The sequence below is a fragment of the Panthera pardus genome, unplaced genomic scaffold (genome assembly GCF_024362965.1).
Source record: "Panthera pardus isolate Hobbes unplaced genomic scaffold, ASM2436296v1 HiC_scaffold_13, whole genome shotgun sequence".
Classification (NCBI taxonomy): domain Eukaryota; kingdom Metazoa; phylum Chordata; class Mammalia; order Carnivora; family Felidae; genus Panthera; species Panthera pardus.
This window is the reverse complement of record NW_026526688.1, coordinates 174,871,899-174,896,552: the sequence shown is the minus strand read 5'-3', so window position 1 is coordinate 174,896,552 and position 24,654 is coordinate 174,871,899. Positions and strand designations below refer to the sequence as shown.

Here is a 24,654-nt window from a genome sequence, read left to right as displayed (position 1 = left end):
TTCTTTTATTGATGATGAAACATTTGGAATGTTTCCAGGTTTTGGTTTTATGAGTAAAGCTGCTTATGAACATTCTTGAACAAATGCTTTTGTGAACATAATGCCTAGGAATAGAGTGGCTGGATCGTGGGTAGCTGTATGAATATTTTTAAAAAATTCCAAACGGTTTTATATAGTAACTGTGTGATCTTACCCTTCCACTAGCAATTTATGAGGAATTTAATTAATCAACATCCTCAGTCATACCAATCAGTGAAAACAATGTTGCACGGTTTTAATTTGCATGCCCCTGGTGACTATTATGTTGAGCACTTTCATTACAATGGTTTATTGACCATTCCTACATGTTCTTTCACATAGTATCTATTCACCACTTCACTCCAATTTTTATTGGGTAGTCTTTTTATTGTTGATTTGGAGTTCTTCATATTCGGAAAATGAGTTCTTTCTCAGATGTATGTACTATGAATATATTTTTCTCTATCTGGGACTTGCCTATTAATATTCTTAGTGAAGTCTTTGATGAGCATGCTGCTATATATATATATAATATTACATATGATATATATTATATATAATGTATATATTGAGGACTTCTCTGCACTAAAATAATGAGAAGTGCTCAGAAAGGTCATATGAAGTTCTTCACAGTGTTACTCAGTGTATTAATACCATATCCCAGAGGCTGCAAGAAATCATCAGCTTACTATGTGTTCTGTTTCCCACAGGGCTTGACTGCCAAGAGAGGACTGAGAGAGACATAAAATGAGAATGTTAATACCCACACAAAAACACACATGGGTTCAAATACTAAATACACAACTACCTTTGAATCCTTGTAGAGAAAGAGATACCCATCTCGTAAAACAAAATACCGGTCTTGAAACTTATTTCCAGACAGTATTTTAGATGGTTCTTCTTTAATTTTCAAGACTCCTTCTTTGATACTTTCCAGGGCCCTCCTCTCTGTAAAGTACAACATTACTTTTGTAAGTTAGGTACATTTTCATTTATTTGGAGTATAATACAAAACAATCTGTATTTTCAGTTTTGATAATACAAACTAACAATTTGTTTCTGACCATTAAGAAGCCTACAGTTAATTTCTGGGAACACGATGTTTCAGGGTATTTACATCTATTTATAATATACAGGCCTGCCTATGCTGTTCAATTGGCTACTGGCTAATAAGCACTTGAAATGTGGTTAATCTCAACTGAAATGTGCTATAAGTATAAAATATAGGCCATATTTTAAAGTTTTAGTACCAAAAAAAGGTAAAAATATCATAATTTTATAATACTGATGACATGATAAAATATTTTAGATAATGTGAGTTTAAATAAACTGTATTAGAAAAAAAATAAATAAACTGTATTAGTAAAAATTAATTTCACCTGTTTTTTTATTTTTTTAATTATTTAATTATTTATTTATTTATTAGCATTTATTCATTTTTGAGAGTGAGAGAGACAGAGCATGAGCAGGAGAGGGGCAGAGAGAGAGAGAGGGAGACACAGAATCCGAAGCAGGCTCTGGGCTCTGAGCTGTCAGCTCAGAGCCCAACGCGGGGCTTGAACTCACGAACTGTAAGATCATGACCTGAGCTGAAGTCAGATGCTTAACTGACTGAGCCACCCAGGCGCCCCACACCTGTTTTTTTATATCTTTTAATGTGGCTACTAGATAATTTAAAATTACACAATTGGCTTGCATTGTATTTCTTCTGAACAGCTCTCAAAAAACCATGCAATCCATAGGTTAAAATGGAAGCCTCTCCCAGGATTCTGATTCAGGAACCCAAGAATTCTCAGGGCACTAAAGAAAATTCTGTACTTATGAACCAAGTAAGGGGGGGAAAAAAGCGCTAAGGCAGAACATTTATCAACAACTATGTTTCATGTGCAATGCTGCCAGAGTCCCACATTTGAAAATCATTTCAACTAATTCTATAAAATTTTTTTTCTGGTAAGAATACCAAATTTGTATTTGGATAAATTTATCATGTATACATGTATCAATACATCTCCAGTCTAAGACTTTCTCCTTGAATTCTAGACAATATTCAACTGCCTACTTGAGAATTAAAGAGCAGTGGGTAAAAAAAAAAAGGAACCTTAAGCCAAACACCATACGGTCGTTATGGTGTCAACTTCTGCTTTTCCTGGAAAATAAGAGCAATAACACATATCCTGCAGATTACTGTGGGCCTTGTATTAGATAAAGACCCACAAAAAAATGTAGGGTGGGACACTGTATCAGACTAGGACCTTTAGCAATTTTCTGCTAGTCAGGTGATACAATTTTTAAATAATCATGCATGGTTCCTAAAACGTACAAAATAAACTGAATGGTTTTAGAAAAAAAAAACCTCTTGGTCTTAAATCGAACAATTCCTTGGTTTAAAGAAAATGTGTACTTACAGAGCAAATAATACACAGTGGCTCACAACTATAATTGGCGTAAGAGAACAGAAGTAAAAAAAAACAGAAATAGGTCCTTGTAATTATACTCAAATATGAGTATGGCATGAATATCTGGAAGTAGAAGTCCCCAAGACTAATCACATCACTGATGCTGCAAACAAATGTAATTAACAAACCCCAACAGTTTTCATGACACATTTACTGGCTGCATAGAACATTCTTTGAATCATACTATCATACTAAAACAGGTTCTTTTTTGGTAGTTTGAGACTTTAAGGTAATTTTTGAACAACACTAATAAATTTTGTCTTTTCACACAATCAATATTCACTTCCATAAAAATATTTCAAATGATAGAACTTTTCCAATTAAAAGACTTGAAAGAACATCTATTATAATACAACTGGAAGGTCAAGAAAAAAGTAAACATAAAATAAATATTCAGTGAAATTCATATTACATCAAAGCATTCATTTCTTCATGAAGTATTAAGGGTCTAGTATGCACTTGGTCCTAGTAATATACAACCTTGGAAACAAATGAATTAAATATGGGCTAGCAAATAACGGTGTGTCTACCGACAGAAGTGAGCAATTCAAAAAACATTCAGTAGGCTTAGTGATTCAGCTTATTTAGAACAGGAAAGTTGAGAATGGTATTCATAATACTGTTAGTTTAGAAATAGGTAAATCTTTTTAAAAGTTTAAATTATAATCAAGTTGTGAGATATAGATATTATATATTGCTTAAGCCAAACAAATTTCATTTATACTTTTTTTTTTTTTTTTTTTCCTTCTCCATGGAGGGAGAGAAAATCTTAAGCAGACTCCACACTCAGTGGAAAGCCGGACCCAGGGCTCCATCCCATGACCCTGGGATCATGACCTGAGCCAAAATCAAGAATTATACGTTCGACTGAGCCACGCAGTGGCCCCTCCATTTACACCTTCTAATTGTACTTTTTCATTTAGATTTTTGTCCAAATGAATAAGCCTTTCAAGTTTTACCAGTAACCATATGTCCAGTGCCTAAGTAAACCATTTGCAGGTCAAAGAGAAAACAAGCTTAGGGAAAAAATATTGTTGCTATGTTTGGGTTCATACTTGTTAAAATTTATTTTAATAATAATTACATAATTGAGTATATTAGTTATATCTTGCAGCATACTTTAAGGGACTCAGGAGGAGGGCTTTGAGAGAAATAAATGTGAAAGATGAGGAAAGAATGAAAGACTCTGAAATAAAGAAGTTTGGTAACTATCAAGGACTTTAAAGAATTTTTAAAGGCTCTCACAACGAAATTCTGGATGCTCTCAAAACGTCAAAAAGGAGAAAAATTACCCACTATGTAAATGACAAAATGAAACTACAGACTTTGGGGGCCATCGTGTGTGACTCAGCACGTAATAAAACTAAGGTTATGAATTAAATGGCTTCCAATCCTTCACTTTTCCAAACCTTTCCAGTACTGCTTGGTCCCTCAACAGTGGGGTACTTCACTCTCAGGTTTTCACCGCCCCCCTCTTCACCCCAGGCAGAAAGCTTACTAGGGTCCTCTGCTTCAGAGGAGTCTCATTCAGTACAAAGTTCATGCCAACTGTATCCACTGTACCTGCTTCCCAGACCCCATCCAGGTTTGAATTCAACTCTAGTTTGTCAGAAATATAAGTTTTATGCTCTGCATGTCTCTCCTGAGCTAGAGTTCAAACTTCTGCTATTGATCTTTGCAGTGGGCTTTCTGCTTCATAATTCTTGAGATTCTGGCCAGTACTCCTGTCTCCCTGCTATGGTTTGCCTTCACAATTCTGTGAGATCTTGCTATCTCCATCGTCCCTCACAGCACAGTGATTTTTCTAGATGTCATTTTTTTTAGCTTCAAACTTCAGAGCACTAGTATTTCTAAAGCCACATAGGCAGTCTTTCTGGCTATACCCCCTCCTATACTTATTCAATATACACTGAATCCCTCTGATCCAATCAAAACAATGATTTCACACGTCATATGGTCCACAATATCAATCTTAGCCATGCTGTAAGTTAATAAGCACAGAATATTTCTATGTAATACGAATTTAAAAAAGAAAATAGGAAAGAAAAACATAGGACACACCATGTAAATCTGCTTTCAATGGAAAAAGAAACCAGCTAAAGCAAATGAATCATGCACTAAAAGATTTGGGAAAATCATCTAATGTATTTGCAAATATAACACATGTGAAGATTTAATGCACTCCTCTAAGCACCTAATTCCTTCAGAGAAAGATTCTGGGATGTACCCTAATGGGTACAATTTCCTTTACTACCTTTGTCTTTCATTCCAACAGAATTCCGGCATTCTGTTATATCTAGAGAATCATAAATGCCTTTCCCCTTCTTGTTGATTACTAGGACATGGAAGGAACAAGTGAAGTTAAACAATGGGTCTTTCGAGTTAACACTGGAGATAAAGAAAATAAGAGCCAGTATTCTTGATTGTGCTATAATTTTGTTATTAGTTAGAAAGGCCCTTAAAAGTCACATGTATGAAACAAAACAGAATAGCCAAATTTGTTTAAATAGAATATCATATTACTGGGATGATGAAACTGATAACAATAAAAAAAGTTTTTCCAAACCATTTGAAAACCACAAGTTCTTGTACAAATGAACAATCCCTAACTAGTGGTCCCTAATCCCCAAAAAAGAACTGACTGCAGAGGAGGTGGAAGGATCCTGGGAAGGAGAGGTAGAGACAGAGAGAGGGGGAGGGAAAAACATAAATCCAGGAATGGTACTTCCAAATTATATACTCCTCCTTTTTCCTTCATGTCCAGTCAGCTAGCAAGTCAGCCACTGTTCTTTGAGAATTTCTCTTTGGGGTTCAATTCTATTTTATTCCCAATGCCATTACTCTAACCCCTGCCTTTTCTACCTACTACCTGGGGATTCCAGGATTTTATAACTCCATGCCCTTTGTTCTAATGGCTCCAGCAAATAATTCCAGATTTGTGTTATGCAAATGCTATTTTAACATGTTAATCCCCCCCACTCCACCCCATCTACAGCCTTGTTTTTCTATTTAATGCTTTACTTTTTTATCATTAAAAAAAAGTCTAAACTCCTTTTCCTGACATTTAAAGGGCTAAATAAACAAATTTCTCCTACCCATCTCTATAAAATATTAAATAAAAATATATTTATAGTTCACTTGATCATAATATACTGTTTGGAAAACTAATCATCTCTACACCATGTCTCAAGTTGATTACCTGAATAAACTTGAGAGAAATTCCATTTTTCTTGGCTTCTATACAAATTCTATCCCACTTCTGTACCCACTTCTGTACTTATCCACAGAGATTTTTCTAACAATTCTAGTTCATATTTATTATTTATATCCCTACACTCTAAGATATAATCTAGTTCCTGGGTGTATAAATCCTATTTGCTTAATAATTTACCTCTTAGGTACATGATAATTTCATATTTGCTTTTTAAAACAATGTGTGCTTTGGACTTCCCTCCCCAACCTACGAGAGCTGACATAGCAACAGTGACTAAGGGCACACTCTGATGCTGGGTTTAAATGACAACCACATCTACAGGGGCACCTGGGTGGCTCAGTTGGTTCAGCGTCAGACTTTGGCTCAGGTCATGATCTCACTATTCCGGAGTTCAAGCCGTGTCGAGCCCTGGGTCAGGTTCTGTGCTGACATCTCAGGGCCTGGAGCCTGCTTCAGATTCTGTGTCTTCCTCTCTCTCTGTCCCTCCTCCCCCCATAGCAAAAGTAAATAAACATAAGAAAAAATGACAACCACATCCTCCACTCACTCTCAGGTAGTCATCTCTGAATCTCAGTTTCTTCACCTGAAAAATGGGGATACATATAATACTCACCCCATGCATTTGGTGGGTGAAGTGCTTAGAACAGTACTTGGCACAGAGCAAGCAGGGTATACTTTTCTCTGTACTACAAAGAAAAGCAAAAAGAGAAAGAACTACACTTCCAAGGGCCTCATGATTTATAGATTGAGTTTATAAGAATTAAAAAACTACTGATTTATCCTTGATATCAGTCTAGTTGGTAGGTTAGGACAGAATATATGGACTGGATTTGGAGACATCTTTATTCAAATGCTTGCTCTGCACTTACAAGCAAATGACCCTGATGGAGTTATGTATTGTCTCCATGCCCTCATTTCTCCATGTGTAGAGGCCTGGTTAAGACTAACTAGGAAGAAGAAATGAGATGGTGAATGGAAAAGCATTCAACCCAGCATGTGGCACAGAGTAAAATGCACAGTAACTAAAATGGACTGTTATCTTTTGTATTTCTTATATATGTTCTGAGCTAGACAAGAGAATATGAAAAAAAAAAAAAGCCCATTTTTTTCATGGTCTCGATGTGTCTCCCTTCTTTGGATGGCAAAGATTATTTCTTCAGGGCTGTCCATTATTCTTCAGGGCTGAAAAATTCCTTGTTATTCCACCTCTGCCGTGAACTTTGTAAAAGAGACAAATGGGCAGTTTCCAGGAGAGATACCCTCTTTAAAATATGCCATGACCAAGTAATAGTTGGCAGTATTCGCTGCCTAACGATTTCTTACAAATTAAAAATTAGGCAAGTTTTCCTTTGATGCTGATTATATAGAATCATGTATATTCCCTTGTTTGTTTTTTAGTATGGTTGACACACAATGTTACATTAGTTTCAGGCATACAACTTAGTGATTTGACAAGTTTATGCTATGTTCACCACAAGTATAGCTACCACCTACCCCATTATACTATTACAGTATCACTGACTATATTCCCTATGCTGTACCTTTTATTCCCATGTCTGTTCTTTCTGTAACTAGAAGCCTGTATCTCTATCTCCCCTCTCCCCATTTTGCTCAATCCCCCAACCTTTTCCCTCCCCTCAGGCAAACACCAGTTCTCTGTATTTATAGGTCTGATTCTGTCTATTTATTTGTCTTTTTTTTAATTTTTGAAGGACCTTGAGGGTATTATGCTAAGTGAAATAAGTCAAACTGAGAAAGACAAATAACCAGAAAAATGTGTGTATTCTTTTTAACTGGAAGGAAGCAGAATTTCTGATATATTGCAATCATTGTATGGCATTCCCTCAAAATTCATTTTAGTATAATTTAGTTCTACAACTGAGTAGAAACCAAACTGGATAATAGCTGCTTAAAAGTAATCTAATGTTTTGTTTTGTCTTTTAATGTGTCAGAAAGGCACAGGCCTATCATTCTTTTTTTTTTTTTTTTGTAAATTTTTATTTACTTTTGAGAGAGAGAGAGTGAGTGAGTATAGGGGAGAGGCAGAGAGAGAGGGAGATACAGAATCTCAAGTAGGTTCCAGGCTCTGAGTTGTTAGCACAGAGCCTGATGTGGGGCTCGACCTCACAAACCGGTAAGAAAGAGCATGACCTGGGCTGAAGTCACTTAACCGACTGAGCCACCCAGTCTCCCCAAATGGTACATTGAAAGTAATCTATTTTTTAGGAAAACCCAAATATATCCCCTGACTCATTCCTAGTCTATTTTCCTCTGTGTTACTTGTACTGAAGAAGTGATGCTTAATAGAACTAGTAGCCTGTTGACATCTTCCTACAATTAGAGTCCCCATAAATAAGAAAACTGTAGATATAATTACCATTGAAGGACTGACTAGAAAAGTGCCAGAAATTCCATGTCATTTTACTGACAATGCAGCAAATTACAGATAGTAGAAACCACTTTTCTATTCTATTTTTATCCTGAATTATAATAAAATTTTAGAAATAAAATTTAGCATCATAGTGTTGTATTTAGGATACTCTTAACACATAGACAGTATTTTAGACTTTCCAAAGTGTTCATGTATTTTATCTTATTGCTCCTCATGCAATTTTTAAAAAAAGACTTTATTTATTTATTTTTTAATAATTTCTACACACAATGTGGGGTTTGAAGTTAGAATCCCAAGATCAAGAGTCACATGTTCTACCGACTGGGCCAGCCAGGTGCCCCTCATGCAACTTTCTATTCTAAAGTAGAAAGTACAGGTATTATGATCTCATCTTGTAAGGGAGAAAACTATGGTTCACAAAGGTTTTGTTACAGAACTAGGGAGCAAATGTCCTAGAATTACAATTCAGGTCTCTTAACATCTAACAAAGAATTCTTTTTATACTGAGATGCTTGTAAGTAATGGTCATTGTTCATCATGATCACTACAATACTAATAAATGTTTGGGGGCCTTTCTTGACCTTGCGTACCATACTGCATTGTTAAACACACTGTTCCCTAAAGGGCAATCCTTTGATGATTCCACACATTGCTCTTTGTTTTCTGACAGCCTTTCCGATTATTCCTTCACAAGCAGGGCTCCCTTAATAGAGCTGGGCCTTACGTGCTGGTAATTCTACGCTCAGTTCTTTAATGTTCTTATTTTAACATTACAACTGCATGATCTTGCACTCTCCAAAGGCTAAAATCATGCCCCACATAACATGCTCCCTAGTGATGAGTACTCAGATCCCTTCCAGACATACACCACTGGACACCTGACAGAAAACTAAAAACTACAGACATCCAAAACCGAATTCAGTGACCCAAACCCTATTTCATCCCGAATAGTGGCCTCTTCTATTCTCCCCATCTTAATGTCTCACAAAGTATTCAAATCAAGAAACTGAGGACCCTATGCCATTTTCTCAACACTAATACAATGCTAATTTCCTAGGGAAAGCATTCCCTCACTATCTAGATAAAAGCTTAAGAATTTGCACTGCTATGAAATTCCGCCAGTACCTGCTCGGTTACAAAGTGTTACTCATTTATATTTAAAAAGTTTACATAACATGTACTTTTAGTGAGTAAAAGAATAAGATATAGTCTTGTTAGGACAACAGATGTAAGAAAAACTAAACAAGCAATGATATTTTGTTGAATGAGATACATTCAGTATTAGAGGAGATGTCAGTGATCAACTAACTCAACGATTTTTCTGTGCTTGAAAGCTCTCCATAAACTTCCTGGCTAATAGCAGTCATGTACTGCATGCTGTATTTGTAACCTTGTAATTTAAATAGACGTAATACATTTAAATTTTCTCTTCCTTGTGGGTAAAGATAATGCTTAACAATCCTTTAATTTTCCATAGTAGATTCCTAATAGAAACTTACCAGTTGGTTTTCTCACCATAGAATTTTAACATTAAAAGAAGCCGGGACATTCATGCTTCATGGTGAATATCAAAGACTATCATCAATTTTCAAGAAGATACTTATATTTGAAGTGGACGAGGCTTACCTTCAACTGTTACACACATTTGGATTTAAAAAGATTTGATGGGGAGTGGAAAGTAAATTCTTGCAGCGAGACTATGATTTATGGCCTCATACTATTTTTGCTGGAATTTTCTTGTATTTTCTTAAGTTAGTTGATAGTGGATGGTTCAGCTTTCCACGTCTGTATTTGCCAGAAGCAGTTGCATTTTGAACTATTCTATTCCAATGCAAATTTAATTCCAAAGCATCTGTCATATGTAGCAATCTAAATTTAGAAACCTACAGGGATCTGCATTTGAGTTACATCTTATATCTTAAAAGTATTTCTTCCCCATTTAGATCATTAAAACTTGATGCCAATGTATCACATTCGATTGGGGGTAACTTTAAAGATCTTTAACGCTTAAAATAAGACTTCAGCAACATAAAATTATTTACTCTGGAACCTTACAGAAGGTATACATTTATGGTTTACTTGTGATAGAGATGCTGAAGCTTAACTCAATACAAGAGATAATGATAAAAGACAGTCTAATGAGATTAGCTATGACAAAGTCTAAAATGGCAATTTAAATGAAGTTTTATTCCTCCTATCATAATGTCTCAGTCATAATCTATGGGGTAGAAAAGAAATTTGAGGACTATTATCTTTCTTTTCAAGTTAGTTAACTCCTCATTACAATAATGGCAATGACACAAAATGTTTCCAAGAAATAAAATGCTGCTTTTGAAGAACACAGAATTGATTTCTAAGTAGAGGCAACAACATTTATTTACTGTCATAGACTTCTATAAAAGTAAAGTATGCTACCTCATTACCTTAAATGAATGAGCACAAATTAAGTGTCGGATGATTCTAAATCTATTCCTGCTTGTGTTGTCGACATTTTAAGTTGTTCAGGTAAAGTGAGAAAATTAAGGAAATGAAAACCCCTAAACTACCCTAAACGCTTAAACCTGCTATTTGATAAAATTCTTGATTTAGCAAGTAGGTGTTGAAAACCTAATGTCAAGCAAAAGTATATGCTTATAATTTGTTACATAAATCAGAAAAATTATCACACAATTTATGAAATGGAAGTCATGTAATAGACAAGCACACACATATACATGTATATTTGTACGTGTAGATACAGAAATAGAAACAGTGATAGGTAGGGAGATGGTAAAATCTGTGGCCAGGAGGCATGGAGTATGGAAGAACAGAGTGCAAAGGATGAGGCAATGCTACTTTGTATGTTAACAAAATATTAAATTAGCTATTTGTTAGTGAGAAAAAATGTGGTTGCTACCAACTACCCTTGTTTCAAATTCTGCTAATTTCCACATGGCTCCCAGGGTAGAATAAGAAAATCTCGAGAAAGGAAAAGAAATCCTTCACAGTGTTCCCTTTCTGCCATAAAGAGCAATGTCTTTCTGAGATGATTCCAGTTTTTCTGCTAACAAATTGACAGGGAAATCACATTTGATTTACTTTCATTACTTTCCTTTTAGATCCCAATTTTAAGTAGTAGATGTAATGAACAGAGCAATAATTCTGGAGTAGGTGGTCACTGTGATTGATTTAAGAGACATTTTCCAAGACAGAGACAAGGTAGATTGAATGTCTAACCAACCTAAAATCTATCACAAAATATATCCCCCTAAGAAGTATTTATAAGCTCTAGGTTGCTACAAGACACAATTATAGGAAAAAATCATGACTTAAGAAATTGATTTAAAAAATGAACAACAGGCCAGAATTGTTTTAAAATGACAATCCTAAATTCACACAGATGTAGAACCAACCATAATGAAAGAGATTATTTTGCTTTGACAATCTTAATATAAATCAAGCTCTAATTAAAAACATTTATAAAAATTTTATTGGGTAGAAAACACAAAACAAACTTTTTAAAATATTTACTGCATAGATACTATTTATGACCAAAAATACACAACTACTAATATGAAACGGTCCAATTAATGTATCTGCTGATGCTGTTACTCTAAAACCTTTTTTTTTTTTTTTTCCCATGCAGAGAGAAATCATTTCCTGGTAAAAGGAACTATAGATATTATAATAACAAGCTGTATACTGGTTTGGAAACCAGAGGTAGGGATAGTGCAGGGGACAGGCATGTGTTTTATGGCTCCCACTCCATTACAGGCATGAAGGAGATGTGAGAGTCACAAAAACATCTGCTGACATTTTACCCTAGAGAATGTTTCATGCTTGGGTTCTCCGGTTCTTATGCAGATGTTTTGTCTAGACCTTAGAGAAGCTTGATGCTTTCACACCACAAGGACACACTCACAACACCATACAGAGCACACACAGGAGTGTATGAAGCTTCGTTATAACACAGAATCTCCTGGCCCAGTTGTGGATACAGCCAATGCACAGTATGCTACTCTACCATTTCTTTGTGTCCTTAAACAACTTTAAAGATTTCTACTCAGATGTCATTGCTCTCAACCAGCTCAATATGATGCTGTTTTCTTTTTTTCTTTAAACATCAACAGCACTTAAGGGTATCCTTGTGTTGGTTATCCCTCACCTCCACCTGCACAAAACTTTCTTTTTTATCACAGCCTTTAAGATCTTATTCTTGTCTGTTCTTATTCACCTAACCAATCCACTAGCATTCAAACAAGACTGAAGGTATCATGTCTAGGTACGGATTTCAACTTTTTGTTTTGTTTGTTTGTTTGTTTGGCAATACAGTGAACTAGAGACATTTTGGAGGGATACTGGAAAAAAGAAAAGGAAATTCTCACCAGAAAAATAAAAAAAAAATTGCCTGAAAAGATGATTTTCTAAAAGGAAAGAAACCATGAGGACTTATTATATATATATTTCATAATGCTGACAGGACTTGGTTTATAAGCTCAATGTTTTTTCTTTATCTCAGTGTCAAAATGAAAGAATAACAGAATTTAAGAGCCAGAACAGATTTTACAGATAATCTAAATCAGATATTCTCAACCTAGGCACCACTGACATTTTGAGCCAAATACTTCTTTGTGAAGAGCTGTCCTGTGTTTTATAGGAAGATTACCAGCATCTCCCATCTCTACTCACTAAATACCAGAAACACCACCCCATCTAGTTGAGTCAGAAGTGCCTGCAGACATTGCCTATGTTCCCTGGGGAACAAAACTGCATCCACCTGAGAACCACTGCCCTACAACATCATAGAGTCATGTTTGTATGAGAAAATTTCTGTTGCAATCCTTAAGAAGTGTAGGTATGTAGTCAAAAACATATGCGGTATGATAAAGGGATTTAAAATAAGATAAAGGTTTCTAAAAGGTTAAATGTCTACAGCAAGAAGAATAACACCTGTTTGGTTTTTTGAGATGCCCGTAAGATGAGACTGACATAGAAGTAAAGTAGTTCAGCTGTTTGCCTTTTGGAAAAATGCTTTCATGTAAACATAACACACAAAGGACAGACACATAAGACGTAAAAGATGTTATGGTCAATGTCTGTGCCCCCCGAAATTCAAACCCTACCTCCTGATGTGATGGTACTAGGAGGTAGGGTCTTTGGGCAGTAATTAGGATTAGATGAATTCAGAGGGTGAGCCCTCGTGACAGAACGTGTCCTAATAAATCACAACAGAGCTTGCTTCCTCTCTTACTCTCCACTCTGTGAAGACATGAGAAGAACAAAGTCTGCAACCTGGAAGGAAGTTCTCACCAGAACTGGACCATGCTGCAACCTTCATCTCAGACTTCCAGTCTCCAGACTGTGAAAAATAAATTTCTGCTGTTTATAAGCCACCAGTCTATCATAGTTACAGCTGCCACAATAGACTAGGACATTATCGTGAAATCAGAAATTTATCAGATTAGCTGTGGTACAAATTAAGCACTTACAGATCTATGGCCATTAGCTGGAAATCCTGAAATCCTTCTAAGAAGGTTTCCAGCATATAAGAGCTGTACATATATATAAAATTAGACCACAGACCAATCTGTTCTCAAATCCAATATTTAGTAACTGTCTGATCTGGGGCAAATTACTTCATTTTTCTGTACTTCTGTTTCCCCATTTGGAAAATTCAAATCACAATTTAGGAAGTTTAAAGAAATTTAAATGAGCTTTAGTAGGTACAGAGCTTGATTAATAATATGTGATTAATAAATAGTAACAGCTACTATTAATATCAATCATAAAAGTTGTAGTAAAGTTTATCTTCTAAAACTTAAATGATTTCAGAGTTGGTTTATGTACAGTGCCTGCAGTAAATCTTTTTCTAATTTGTCAGCTGATGACAATATAACAGATGAATCAGTTTCAAAATAAAAGTTTTCTGATACCTCACAAAGGTTCAGAGACTGTCCTGCGTGTTTGCCTTGTGCTAACTTTTTCTACCTCACGTGTGTACGTGTCTTCTCCCAGATGGATGGCAAGTATCCTTATTGGGAGCATATCATTTTGTACTTCCTTTTCTTTCCCCCAGTACCACCCCCAAAATAAGTGAGAATTACAAATACTCAGTCTCAGAGTTTGTATAACTTGCACTTGAATGCCCAGAGAACTTTCAAATGGGAACATAATTCAGGAAGAAGAGTCACCATCTATTTAAAAATTAGAAAGACACAAAAGTGTTGCAAAAAAAAAGTCCTTTTAAAAAAATATAAACCACTCCTTCCCAAAACCTTAACTTGGGACATCAAATTAGCCAGTATTAGCAGTGTGCTACTTTCCAGGAAAATTTGACTTGGGCATGTGGTACTCTGTCTCAATATTCTTCTTCCTATTCTACAATACTGTGTCAAGTAGATTTTGTATGCAGCTTCTCATTTTTTACATTATCAAATAATCCTTGAGCCATAATAATTATCCTTTAGCCACTTGAATTTTCTATTGTAGTTGCAAAGTGAAATAACACCTACCATTATAGTGATTGACTGTGTCAATGGTTAAGAATCTCTTCACCACAAGATAAGCAGAGCCAGGTTCAGCTAGTGAACTCCACCGAAGCACCTGTTCCAACACATTTTCTGTGTAGTGAAGTGGGCGTTCTGCAAAAAAAAATAATACTGAATCAAACTGAAAAAAATAGTAAGTTATCAGCTTTTATACATTAAAAAAAAAATCCTTTAAGAAAGATGTATATGCAACAAAAAAATATGACCATATCTTATGTTACACAATAATCATGCTAGGGCTACATACAAGAGACCCTAACACCTAGAACACCATTAAACATATGATGAAATTTACTGTATAAATGAATCTATGCAGGGACATTTGTTACCCAGCTATTAAAAAAAAATTCAGAGGTGCTATCCTCTAGATAAAATCTCAGAAATAATGCTATCCTTTTCTAAGAGAAATCAGTTTCTTCCTCTGTTTTTAATTCAGATAATATTCCGGCTTGCTTTTGGAAAGCTATACGAATATGCATGTAATTAATTGTAAAAGGACTAGCAAAGTTAATTTTGCTCAGTAGTAAGTAATAACCTTTGTTTATCCTGACATTAGCATGTTATATCTGATCAATACCAGTGAACAATTTATAGCTGATACTATCATAGTCAATTAATATGAAATTATAAAATATGCCTAAGAGGCACCTGGATGGCTCAGTCAGTTAGGCGTCTGACTTTGGCTCAAGTCATGATCTCACGGTTCATGGGTTCAAGCCCCAGCAAGGACTCTCTGCTGTCAGCACAGAGCCCACTGGGGAATCCTCTGTCTCCCTCTCTCTCTGCCCCTCCCCTGCTCTTGCTCTATCAAAAGTAAATAAAAATTTTTAAAAAAAATATGCCTTCAACAGAGAACAGATGAAAATAATCAAAATACTACTACATCATTTATATCTATTAGTGAGATATTATGTGGCAATATTATGTATTAACTGTTGATACAATAGGCCAAAAGCAAGAAGTTAATGACATCTTAAACATTTCTCCTTGATAAATACTCATTCATATGTTTTGTTTTAGGCAATCATACTTTTAAATGTGTTACAAATTCTTAGCACAGAGTTAAACAACAACAACAACAACAACAACAACAACAACAACAAACTGGTCTTAGAATCACAATCAAAGCTTTATAGTAAATTTTTTTTCCAGATCAAAATATGACAATCAGTTAATAAAATGTTAGAACCGAACATAGGCCGGAATAAAAGAAATTCAAACCTTTTCACAGTACCCTGAAAATGGCACAATTGAAATAGCAAGAGCATCAGCTCTAGCGTAAACATGCTGATGCAGCTTTCTCAGGGTCACAGTCGAATATAAGTCAATTCAACCCTTTCATCTCCTCCTAAATACAAAGAGCACAGCATTCTGGCTTTTCACCTTCAATTAAAGTAAAAACACTAATGACAAACAAAGAGCATGTCAAGAGCATCATACTCACGTAGGAACCATGATATTTTAATTGGTGATACAATCATAAGTAAAAAGACCAAATATATCACATCTCCTTAATACTCCTCTCCCCCTGCTGTGACCTCAGCATTCCAGAATGTATCAATAATCCCCAGTCCACAGAAGAAAAAAAAAACCAAATTTTTCTGCTGTCATTGTAAAGAACCAGATATTTGCTTTACTATTCAGTATTTATTAGAGCAAGCCTACTCATTATGACAATGGCAATTAAAAAAAAAAAAAAGCAACTAGGCCATACATTTTAAAGACAAATCTACCTCTTGTGTACATATATATACCCCTTAGTACACAGCAGATTGCTAAGTACTTAACAGACATCTTTTTTTTTTTTTTAATGTTTGCTTATTTTTGAGAGAGAGAGAGAGACAGTGTATGAGTGGGGGGCGGGCAGTGAGAGGTAAGACACAGGATCCACAGCAGGCTCCAGGCTCAGCTGTCAGAACAGAGCCCGACGCGGGACTTGAACGCACCAGCTGTGAGATCATGACCTGAGCTGAAGTCGGACGCTAAACTGAACCACCCAGGCGCCCCCTTACTAGACATTTCTATGGTGGACTATAATTAACAGAAAATATTTGGTAATGAATCAGCAGACAAAATTCTGCCAAATTTCAAAGTCAGCCAAAATCTTCTATGCTCTGTCAGTCCCATTTTTCTTCAAGTAATTTTCTAAAAGTTTTGACAAAGGTCATAACTTCCTATAAATTGTCAAAGTTATAAATTCAATTGTTGATTAATCCATTAATGGTCGTCTTCTATTAATGGAGGTTATAATTAGAATTAACTATATTTCTTAAAAAAAACTAATTATAGAAGAAGTACTCTCTTTACATTTGGCATAATGTGTGTAATTCTTGGTTCCACTACTTGCAATCTCTGGGATGGTACTGATGCCATTAACAGTTGTCATTTCTGGAATAACCATGTATCAGACAATACATACCAGATACACAGGTTATCACTTTTAATCCTCACAGCACTCTTCATTAGGTATCATTCATATTTTACATATAAAGAAAAACAAGGATTAGAGGGATGACTTGCCTAAGGCCAAAGAGCTGGTTCAAGAGAAGAGCAAAGATGTGAACCTCATATCCACCTGACTTTAAAACCCAGTATTTTTAAACACCAACTTAAGTTTTATTTGGGGCAAGTATGTGAACTCTCACATAATTATTTTCTTACATGTAATTTGGAGAAAAAAGTATCAACTCACCAAGATTTTTCTGAGGACCAAACATAAGTAAAAAAACAATGTCAATTCATACTTCCCTCTTCACTTTCCTATCCTTGGTGACAAGATGGTAAGGAAATAATACCAAGAGACTTTCAACATCCTGCACTTAAGGAAACTGATGAGCCCACAGTCGGCTTAGAGGTAAGAATTATATTCCCAACTGGAAAACAGTATCTGGATTAAAATAAAATCTCACTTTTCTTTATTATCAAATTAAATTGGTAATGAAACTTCCAAGTATTAGAACATTTGCATTAAAGAGGGTCCCTATTATAAGTAGATAGATACTACAGTGGTAGCTCTAACCGTTGAGTGATGTTACAATCACAGTATAACTGACACCACAGATACAGAAATACAGATTTGCAAAAAAATTTGCTAAGTATGTTTTTCACATCAGTATCATATTATGACATGCTTTAGGACAGTGAAAATCCTGAATATCCAAGTTCCTGCATAAAAACAGAGCTGAAACATGGGATGAAAAGGTTACGTATTTATTAGACTACCAATGCTATGTTTATAAAATGGCATTAAAATCCACCTTAAGAGATAATAGGCAGGGGAAATTGAGACATCAAACGTTGCTAGAATATAAATTCCTACCAATAAACAAGTTTTTATTTACAGTTCCATTTGCAGCCATCTGTCATGATAGATTATATGGTATGTACATCATCTGGCATTAGGGCATTACTAGAAATAAATAACTCAGTTGCTTACTATCTATAGCATAAAAATTGCTGAGAACTCAGTATAGTTATTTGAGAAGAAAAGGTTATGGAGGAGATTATTTAGTTACATAAATCACATTATCATTATCTTTTTTACATTTTTTTTTTTTTTGAGAAAGAGAAAGAGTTGAGAGCACGAGTGGGGGGAGGAACAGAGAGACAGAGAGTTGGAGACAGAGAGAATCTCAAGCAGGCTCCACACTGTCAGCACAATGCCCCAGTGTGGGGCTCGAACTAACAAATTGTGAAATATTGACCTGAGCCAACATCAAGAGTCAGATGCTTAACCGACCGAACACCTCATAACCAGGCGCCCCTCATTTTCCATATCTTAAAATCATGTCACAGAATAAACCTGGCCTGCCTTGTTAAAAAGAGAGAGAGCTATCCAATTTCCACTGTAATTAACAGGTGTTGTCCTTAAATTTTGGGCAGTAATGACACAGACATGTTTGTTTTCTCAAACAATCATGATTATCCCAATAGTTAAATTCTTAGCGCCAAACTAAGAGCTATGCAAGTTTTCTCAGTCCTGTCCACACAGAGGGTGAAAGCATTTCTGTGTCATCAGAAGAAGGGCTGGAAAGAATCCTGATGAAAAAATGAACAGATCTTCCATATCACAGTAACTATGAGGAAGAAACAAGAAAATGTTCTGATACTCCTTCAGAGAAAGCAACTGCTTCAAAAAACTTGAACCGCTCAGTGAAGAAGCCCACTTAAATGAGGCCCCTTGGGTGTTTTTCTTTTTTTTTTTTTTTCCTTCTTCCTCCTCTTCCAGCATGTGAAGGCCTTTCCGTTTGAAGTTGAAGCATTAAGATAAGAGCATACTTCAGAAGATTAGCTCTGGATGAAGGTGGTACCCTTTCCCAGGGTAGGTTTCAGCTTGTCTTAATGACTGGCAGCAGTGGATGAAGGTTACTTAGCATCTTTCAATGAATAAGACAAGAATGACTGTTTCTCTACCCAGTACAAATTTCAAATGTCCCACCAGACCTTTACTTAGAGGGGAAACCAACTCAGAAATTAGCTGAGCCTAGAATTTAACTCAGCTTTACATACATATTCTCAAAGTATTTATATGGTTTTAATAGCTCATGTTTTTCCATCAATCTGACTACCATATAAGCAAAACAAAAGTTGCCCACCATTTGCTATGGTCTGAATGTTTGTCCTTCTCAAATTCATATGGTGATACCTAATCCCCAATGTGATGGTATTAGGGGGTAGGGCCTTTCAGAGAGGTCTTGAATGCAGAGCACTCATGCATGTGATTAGTGCCCTTGTAAAAGAGACCCCAAAGAGCTCCCTTCCATCATGTGGGAACACAGGGAAAAGACAGCCCTCTATGAAGCTGAAAACAGGCCATCACCAGACACTGAATCTACTGGCACCCTGATCTTGTGAAACTTCCCAGCCTCCAGAACTGTGAAAAATAATTTCTACTATTTATAAGCTCCCATCTATGGAATTCCACTATGGCAGCCTGAATGGACTAGGACACAATTTCACCAATGACAGCAGTGATGCTAATGATATATGAGTCACAAATTGACATGCTTCTATCAGTCTGCTTTGGTACTTGTCATACCCATGGCAATTCCATTTATAGGTTTAAGAATCTATTTTCATTATCCTCAACCATATAGGGGTTTCTGAGCATTTATATAACATATTTTCCTCTTATTTTTATATAACTAGGGTATTATTTTTTAAAAAAACTAAATATAATAGAGTATCTCAGAAGAGTAAAGGAAACGTTACAAAATAATTATAAAAGGGGCATTGGATATGATAGGGTAGAAAATTTAGTGGCACCTAAAACAAAATCCAGCACTTCTGGTTCACTTACCCCTCTACCTCTCTATCTCTCAGACTATTTTTGGTTACTTGGGGGATTTATAATTATATTTGAAAAAGCAGCAATTCTCTACTGACATTCTTCCTATCAACTACAATCTTGTGACTACCAACGCCTTCACTTTTAGCTTCTTTTTATATTTTACTTTATCTTCCCTGCATGCTACTAGAAATAAAGCTTTTAACATTTCAGCAGGTCAGGTGGAACACACAGGTTCCATCTGCTTCAGTAAAGCCAGCACAATCACTGGCCCCTCTGCTGCTCTCCTAGCACTGCTCCCTTAGAGGCAGTAAAAACGATCTTAGCTTTCTCCTCTGGAGAATTCTACTTAAAGAGTTGACCAGATATTAAAACCATGCCAAATGTGAATTCTTAACTCCATCAAATGTATTCTTTCTTGGTGTACACGGGGTGTTCCTTTGATTATCCCATATGTGTTTTTATATTTTCATCAAGATAACTTTTTTATTATTAAATTTTTTTTAATGTTTATTTATTTTTGAGAGAGACAGAATGTAAGTGGGTTAGGGGTAGAGAGAGAGGGAGACACAGAATCCGAAGCAGGCTCCAGGCTCTGAGCTGTCAGCACAGAGCCTGACGTGGGGCTCGAACTCATGAGCTATGAGATCATGACCTGAGCTGAAGTCGGAAGCTCATCAGACTGAGCCACTCAGGCACCTCTTTTTATTATTATTTTAAAGTTTATTTATTTGAGAGAGACAGAGACAGCATGAGTGGGGGAGGAGCAGAGAGAGAGGAAGAGAAAGAATCCCAAGCAGACTCTGCACTGTCAGGACAGAGCTGGATGTGGGGCTTGAACTCACGAAACCATGAGATCGTGACCTGAACTGAAACCTAGGGTTGGACGTTTAACCAACTGAGTCACCCAGGAACCCCAAGATAACTTTTTTTTTGAGTTAGAAAGAAACCAAAAGACAACAACAACAAAACAAAAACAAAACAAAAAACCCCACTCACTCTAATCTTACAATTTGTGAAGTACTAATTGTCATATGCAAGTTAATAACCAGCCATTTTCAGAGTAAGCAGCCTTTCATTTCCCAACGTGAAATCTAGTAACAATGTTGCCAGATATACTGCAACCTCTCTTCTAGCTATAATTACTTCCTGTCTTCGCTCATTCTGCTTGCTCTTCTCAGTCAGGAGGACCAATGCCCAAAGGCATAGAGCTCCAATGATGTGACACTGGGATATGCTTTAAATCAGTCCTTGAGAGAATAGGGCAGTGGGAGAGGATGTCTATCCCCAAATCCATGATTCATTATTTTGCTGCAGATGTCCTCATAAATTCAACAGAAATAGAAGCACTTGGGAAACAATCAGCTGTCTAAGAGCTAAGCAGGGCCTTGAAATCTCCTAGCGATTCCTAGTCTCTAAACAGGAATTACTTTTCATGTACCTTCTACTTGGATACATCTAATCCAAAGAGCAACAGTCCGAATCACTCAAGTTCCGAATGCATGTATTTTTTATTCCACTTCAGTTAATAAGATATTTTTAGGGTCCATTCTATATCACTGCACTACACTAGAGGTAGTGACAGATAGAAAGGTCTAAAAAATAATGGCAAACGTCCTGAAAAACTAATATTCTGGGGCAGAGGCAGATACACGATACTATTCTACAAGTCAGATAATATGCAGTATTATGGATCGATAATCAAATAATCAGAAAAAGCTCAGTGGGAACTATGTTTATTTAAACATCATCACGGAAGAAGGACCATCTAAACTGGATCTTGAAGGACAGGCAATAAGCACCTAATGAAAGGGTTTTAAAACAGTGGAACAATATGATCTTATTTGTGATTTAGAAAGATAACTTTGGCAGTAATACGAGAGTTATCCTTTACTTACAATTACAATGAAGCTAGAAACCTAACCCTTTCCTTACAATTAAGCAACAAAAAAATCAAAAGACTGTACCACCTATATACCATATAGTAATGAAAAACTGTGCTTTACTTATTTAGATTTTAACTGTATGGCAACTATGGGTAAGGCATTATGGCAGACACTAGAGACAGAAAAAAGAAAGTTCCTCCTTCCTTTCAAGGAGCTCTCCTCAAGAGACACAAAGTGCAATGGAACCCTTAGTATGGGTTTTAAAGGAGGTAAACTGGTTGCCCAGAAGGGGGAGAGTAAAGATGCATTTGGGAAATAGCAGCCTACCCTGGTTAGGCAAGGACCAAGAATGGAAGAGATTATCTATCAAGAACATATATGATGAAAAAAGATGGCAAAGGAGATTGGGTCAGCAAAAAGCTACCACTTAGGGAAGATGGCGGCGTAGGAGGACGCGGGGCTCACAGCGCATCCTGCCGATCACTTAGATTCCACCTACACCTGCCTAAAGAACCCAGAAAACCGCCAGAGGATTAGCAGAAGGGAGTCTCCGGAGTCAAGCGCAGACTAGAGGCCCACGGAAGAGGGTAGGAAGGGCGGCGAGGCGGTGCGCGCTCCACGGACTGGCGGGAGGGAGCCGGGGCGGAGGGGCGGCTCGCCGGCCAAGCAGAGCCCCCGAGTCTGGCTGGCAAAAGCCGAGGGGCCGGACGGACTGTGTTCCGACAGCAAGCACGACTTAGCGTCTGGGAGGTCATAAGTTAACAGCTCTGCTCGGAAAGCGGGAAGGCTGGAGGACAAAGGGAGGGAGAGCTGCTGAGCCCCCGGACGGCAGAGCTCAGCTTGGCGGGGAACAAAGGCGCCAGCGCCATCTCCCCCGCCCATCCCCCAGCCAAAATCCCAAAGGGAACCAGTTCCTGCCAGAGAACTTGCTCGCTCCGCGCAAACACCCAACTCTGTGCTTCTGCGGAGCCAAACCTCCGGCAGCGGATCTGACTCCCTCCCGCTGCCACAGGGCTCCTCCTGAAGTGGATCACCTAAGGAGAAGCGAGCTAAGCCTGCCCCTCCAGCCCCCGTGTACCTTGCCTACCCACCCCAGCTAATACGCCAGATCCCCAGCAACACAAGCCTGGCAGTGTGCAAGTAGCCCAGACGGGACACGCCACCCCACAGTGAATCCCGCCCCTAGGAGAGGGGAAGAGAAGGCACACACCAGTCTGACTGTGCGGGTCGGACTGCGGCCCCGCCCACTAACTCCAGTTATACACCACAGCACAGGGGAAGTGCACTGCAGGTCCTCACCACGCCAGGGACTCTCCAAAATGACCAAACGGAAGAATTCCCCTCAGAAGAATCTCCAGGAAATAACAACAGCTAATGAACTGATCAAAAAGGATTTAAATAATATAACAGAAAGTGAATTTAGAATAATAGTCATAAAATTAATCGCTGGGCTTGAAAACAGTATACAGGACAGCAGAGAATCTCTTGCCACAAAGATCGAGGGACTAAGGAACAGTCACGAGGAGTTGAAAAACGCTTTAAACGAATTGCAAAACAAAATGGAATCCACGATGGCTCGGCTTGAAGAGGCAGAGGAGAGAATAGGTGAACTAGAAGATAAAGTTATGGAGAAAGAGGAAGCTGAAAGAAAGAGAGATAAAAAAATCCAGGAGTATGAGGGGAAAATTAGAGAACTAAGTGATACACTAAAAAAAAATAATATACGCATAATTGGTACCCCAGAGGAGGAAGAGAGAGAGAAGGGTGCTGAAGGGGTACTTGAACAAATTATAGCTGAGAACTTCCCTGAACTGGGGAAGGAAAAAGGCATTGAAATCCAAGAGGCACAGAGAACTCCCTTCAGACGTAACTTGAATCGATCTTCTGCACGACATATCATAGTGAAACTGGCAAAATACAAGGATAAAGAGAAAATTCTGAAAGCAGCAAGGGATAAACGTGCCCTCACATATAAAGGGAGACCTATAAGACTCGTGACTGATCTCTCCTTTGAAACTTGGCAGGCCATAAAGGCTTGGCACGATATCTACAGTGTGCTAAACAGAAAAAATATGCAGCCGAGAATCCTTTATCCAGCAAGTCTGTCATTTAGAATAGAAGGAGAGATAAAGGTCTTCCCAAACAAACAAAAACTGAAGGAATTTGTCACCACGAAACCAGCCCTACAAGAGATCCTAAGGGGGATCCTGTGAGACAAAGTACCAGAGACATCACTACAAGCATAAAACATACAGACATCACAATGACTCTAAACCCATATCTTTCTATAATAACACTGAATGTAAATGGATTAAATGCGCCAACCAAAAGACATAGGGTATCAGAATGGATAAAAAAACAAGACCCATCTATTTGCTGTCTACAAGAGACTCATTTTAGATCTGAGGACACCTTTAGATTGAGAGTGAGGGGATGGAGAACTATTTATCATGCTCCTGGAAGCCAAAAGAAAGCTGGAGTAGCCATACTTATATCAGACAAACTAGACTTTAAATTAAAGGCTGTAACAAGAGATGAAGAAGGGCATTATATAATAATCACAGGGTCTATCCACCAGGAAGAGCTAACTATTATAAATGTCTATGCGCCAAATACCCGAGCCCCCAGATATATAAAACAATTACTCATAAACATAAGCAACCTTATTGATAAGAATGTGGTCATTGCAGGGGACTTTAACACCCCACTTACAGAAATGGATAGATCATCTAGACACACAGTCAATAAAGAAACAAGGGCCCTGAATGATACATTGGATCAGATGGACTTGACAGATATATTTAGAACTCTGCATCCCAAAGCAACAGAATATACTTTCTTCTCGAGTGCACATGGAACATTCTCCAAGATAGA

At 37.1% G+C, this 24,654-nt stretch overlaps 1 protein-coding gene across 5 annotated transcripts in view; it reads right to left on the bottom strand.

The window, feature by feature from the left end:
• ARAP2 (ArfGAP with RhoGAP domain, ankyrin repeat and PH domain 2) overlaps positions 1–24,654 on the bottom strand; it is a 194,361-nt gene that overhangs the window by 23,811 nt on the left and 145,896 nt on the right. For 3 of the 5 annotated variants that reach the window (XM_053901630.1, XM_053901629.1, XM_019414532.2), the window contains 2 exons: positions 14,572–14,700; positions 827–966 (listed from right to left, as the gene is read on the bottom strand). In XM_053901630.1, the coding sequence (XP_053757605.1) occupies positions 827–966; positions 14,572–14,700 (269 nt within the window). Of the gene's footprint in view, positions 1–826; positions 967–5,711; positions 6,375–13,192; positions 13,319–14,571; positions 14,701–24,654 lie in introns of those variants that run through there. The other 2 variants (XM_019414538.2, XM_019414546.2) reach the window with 2 other exon arrangements.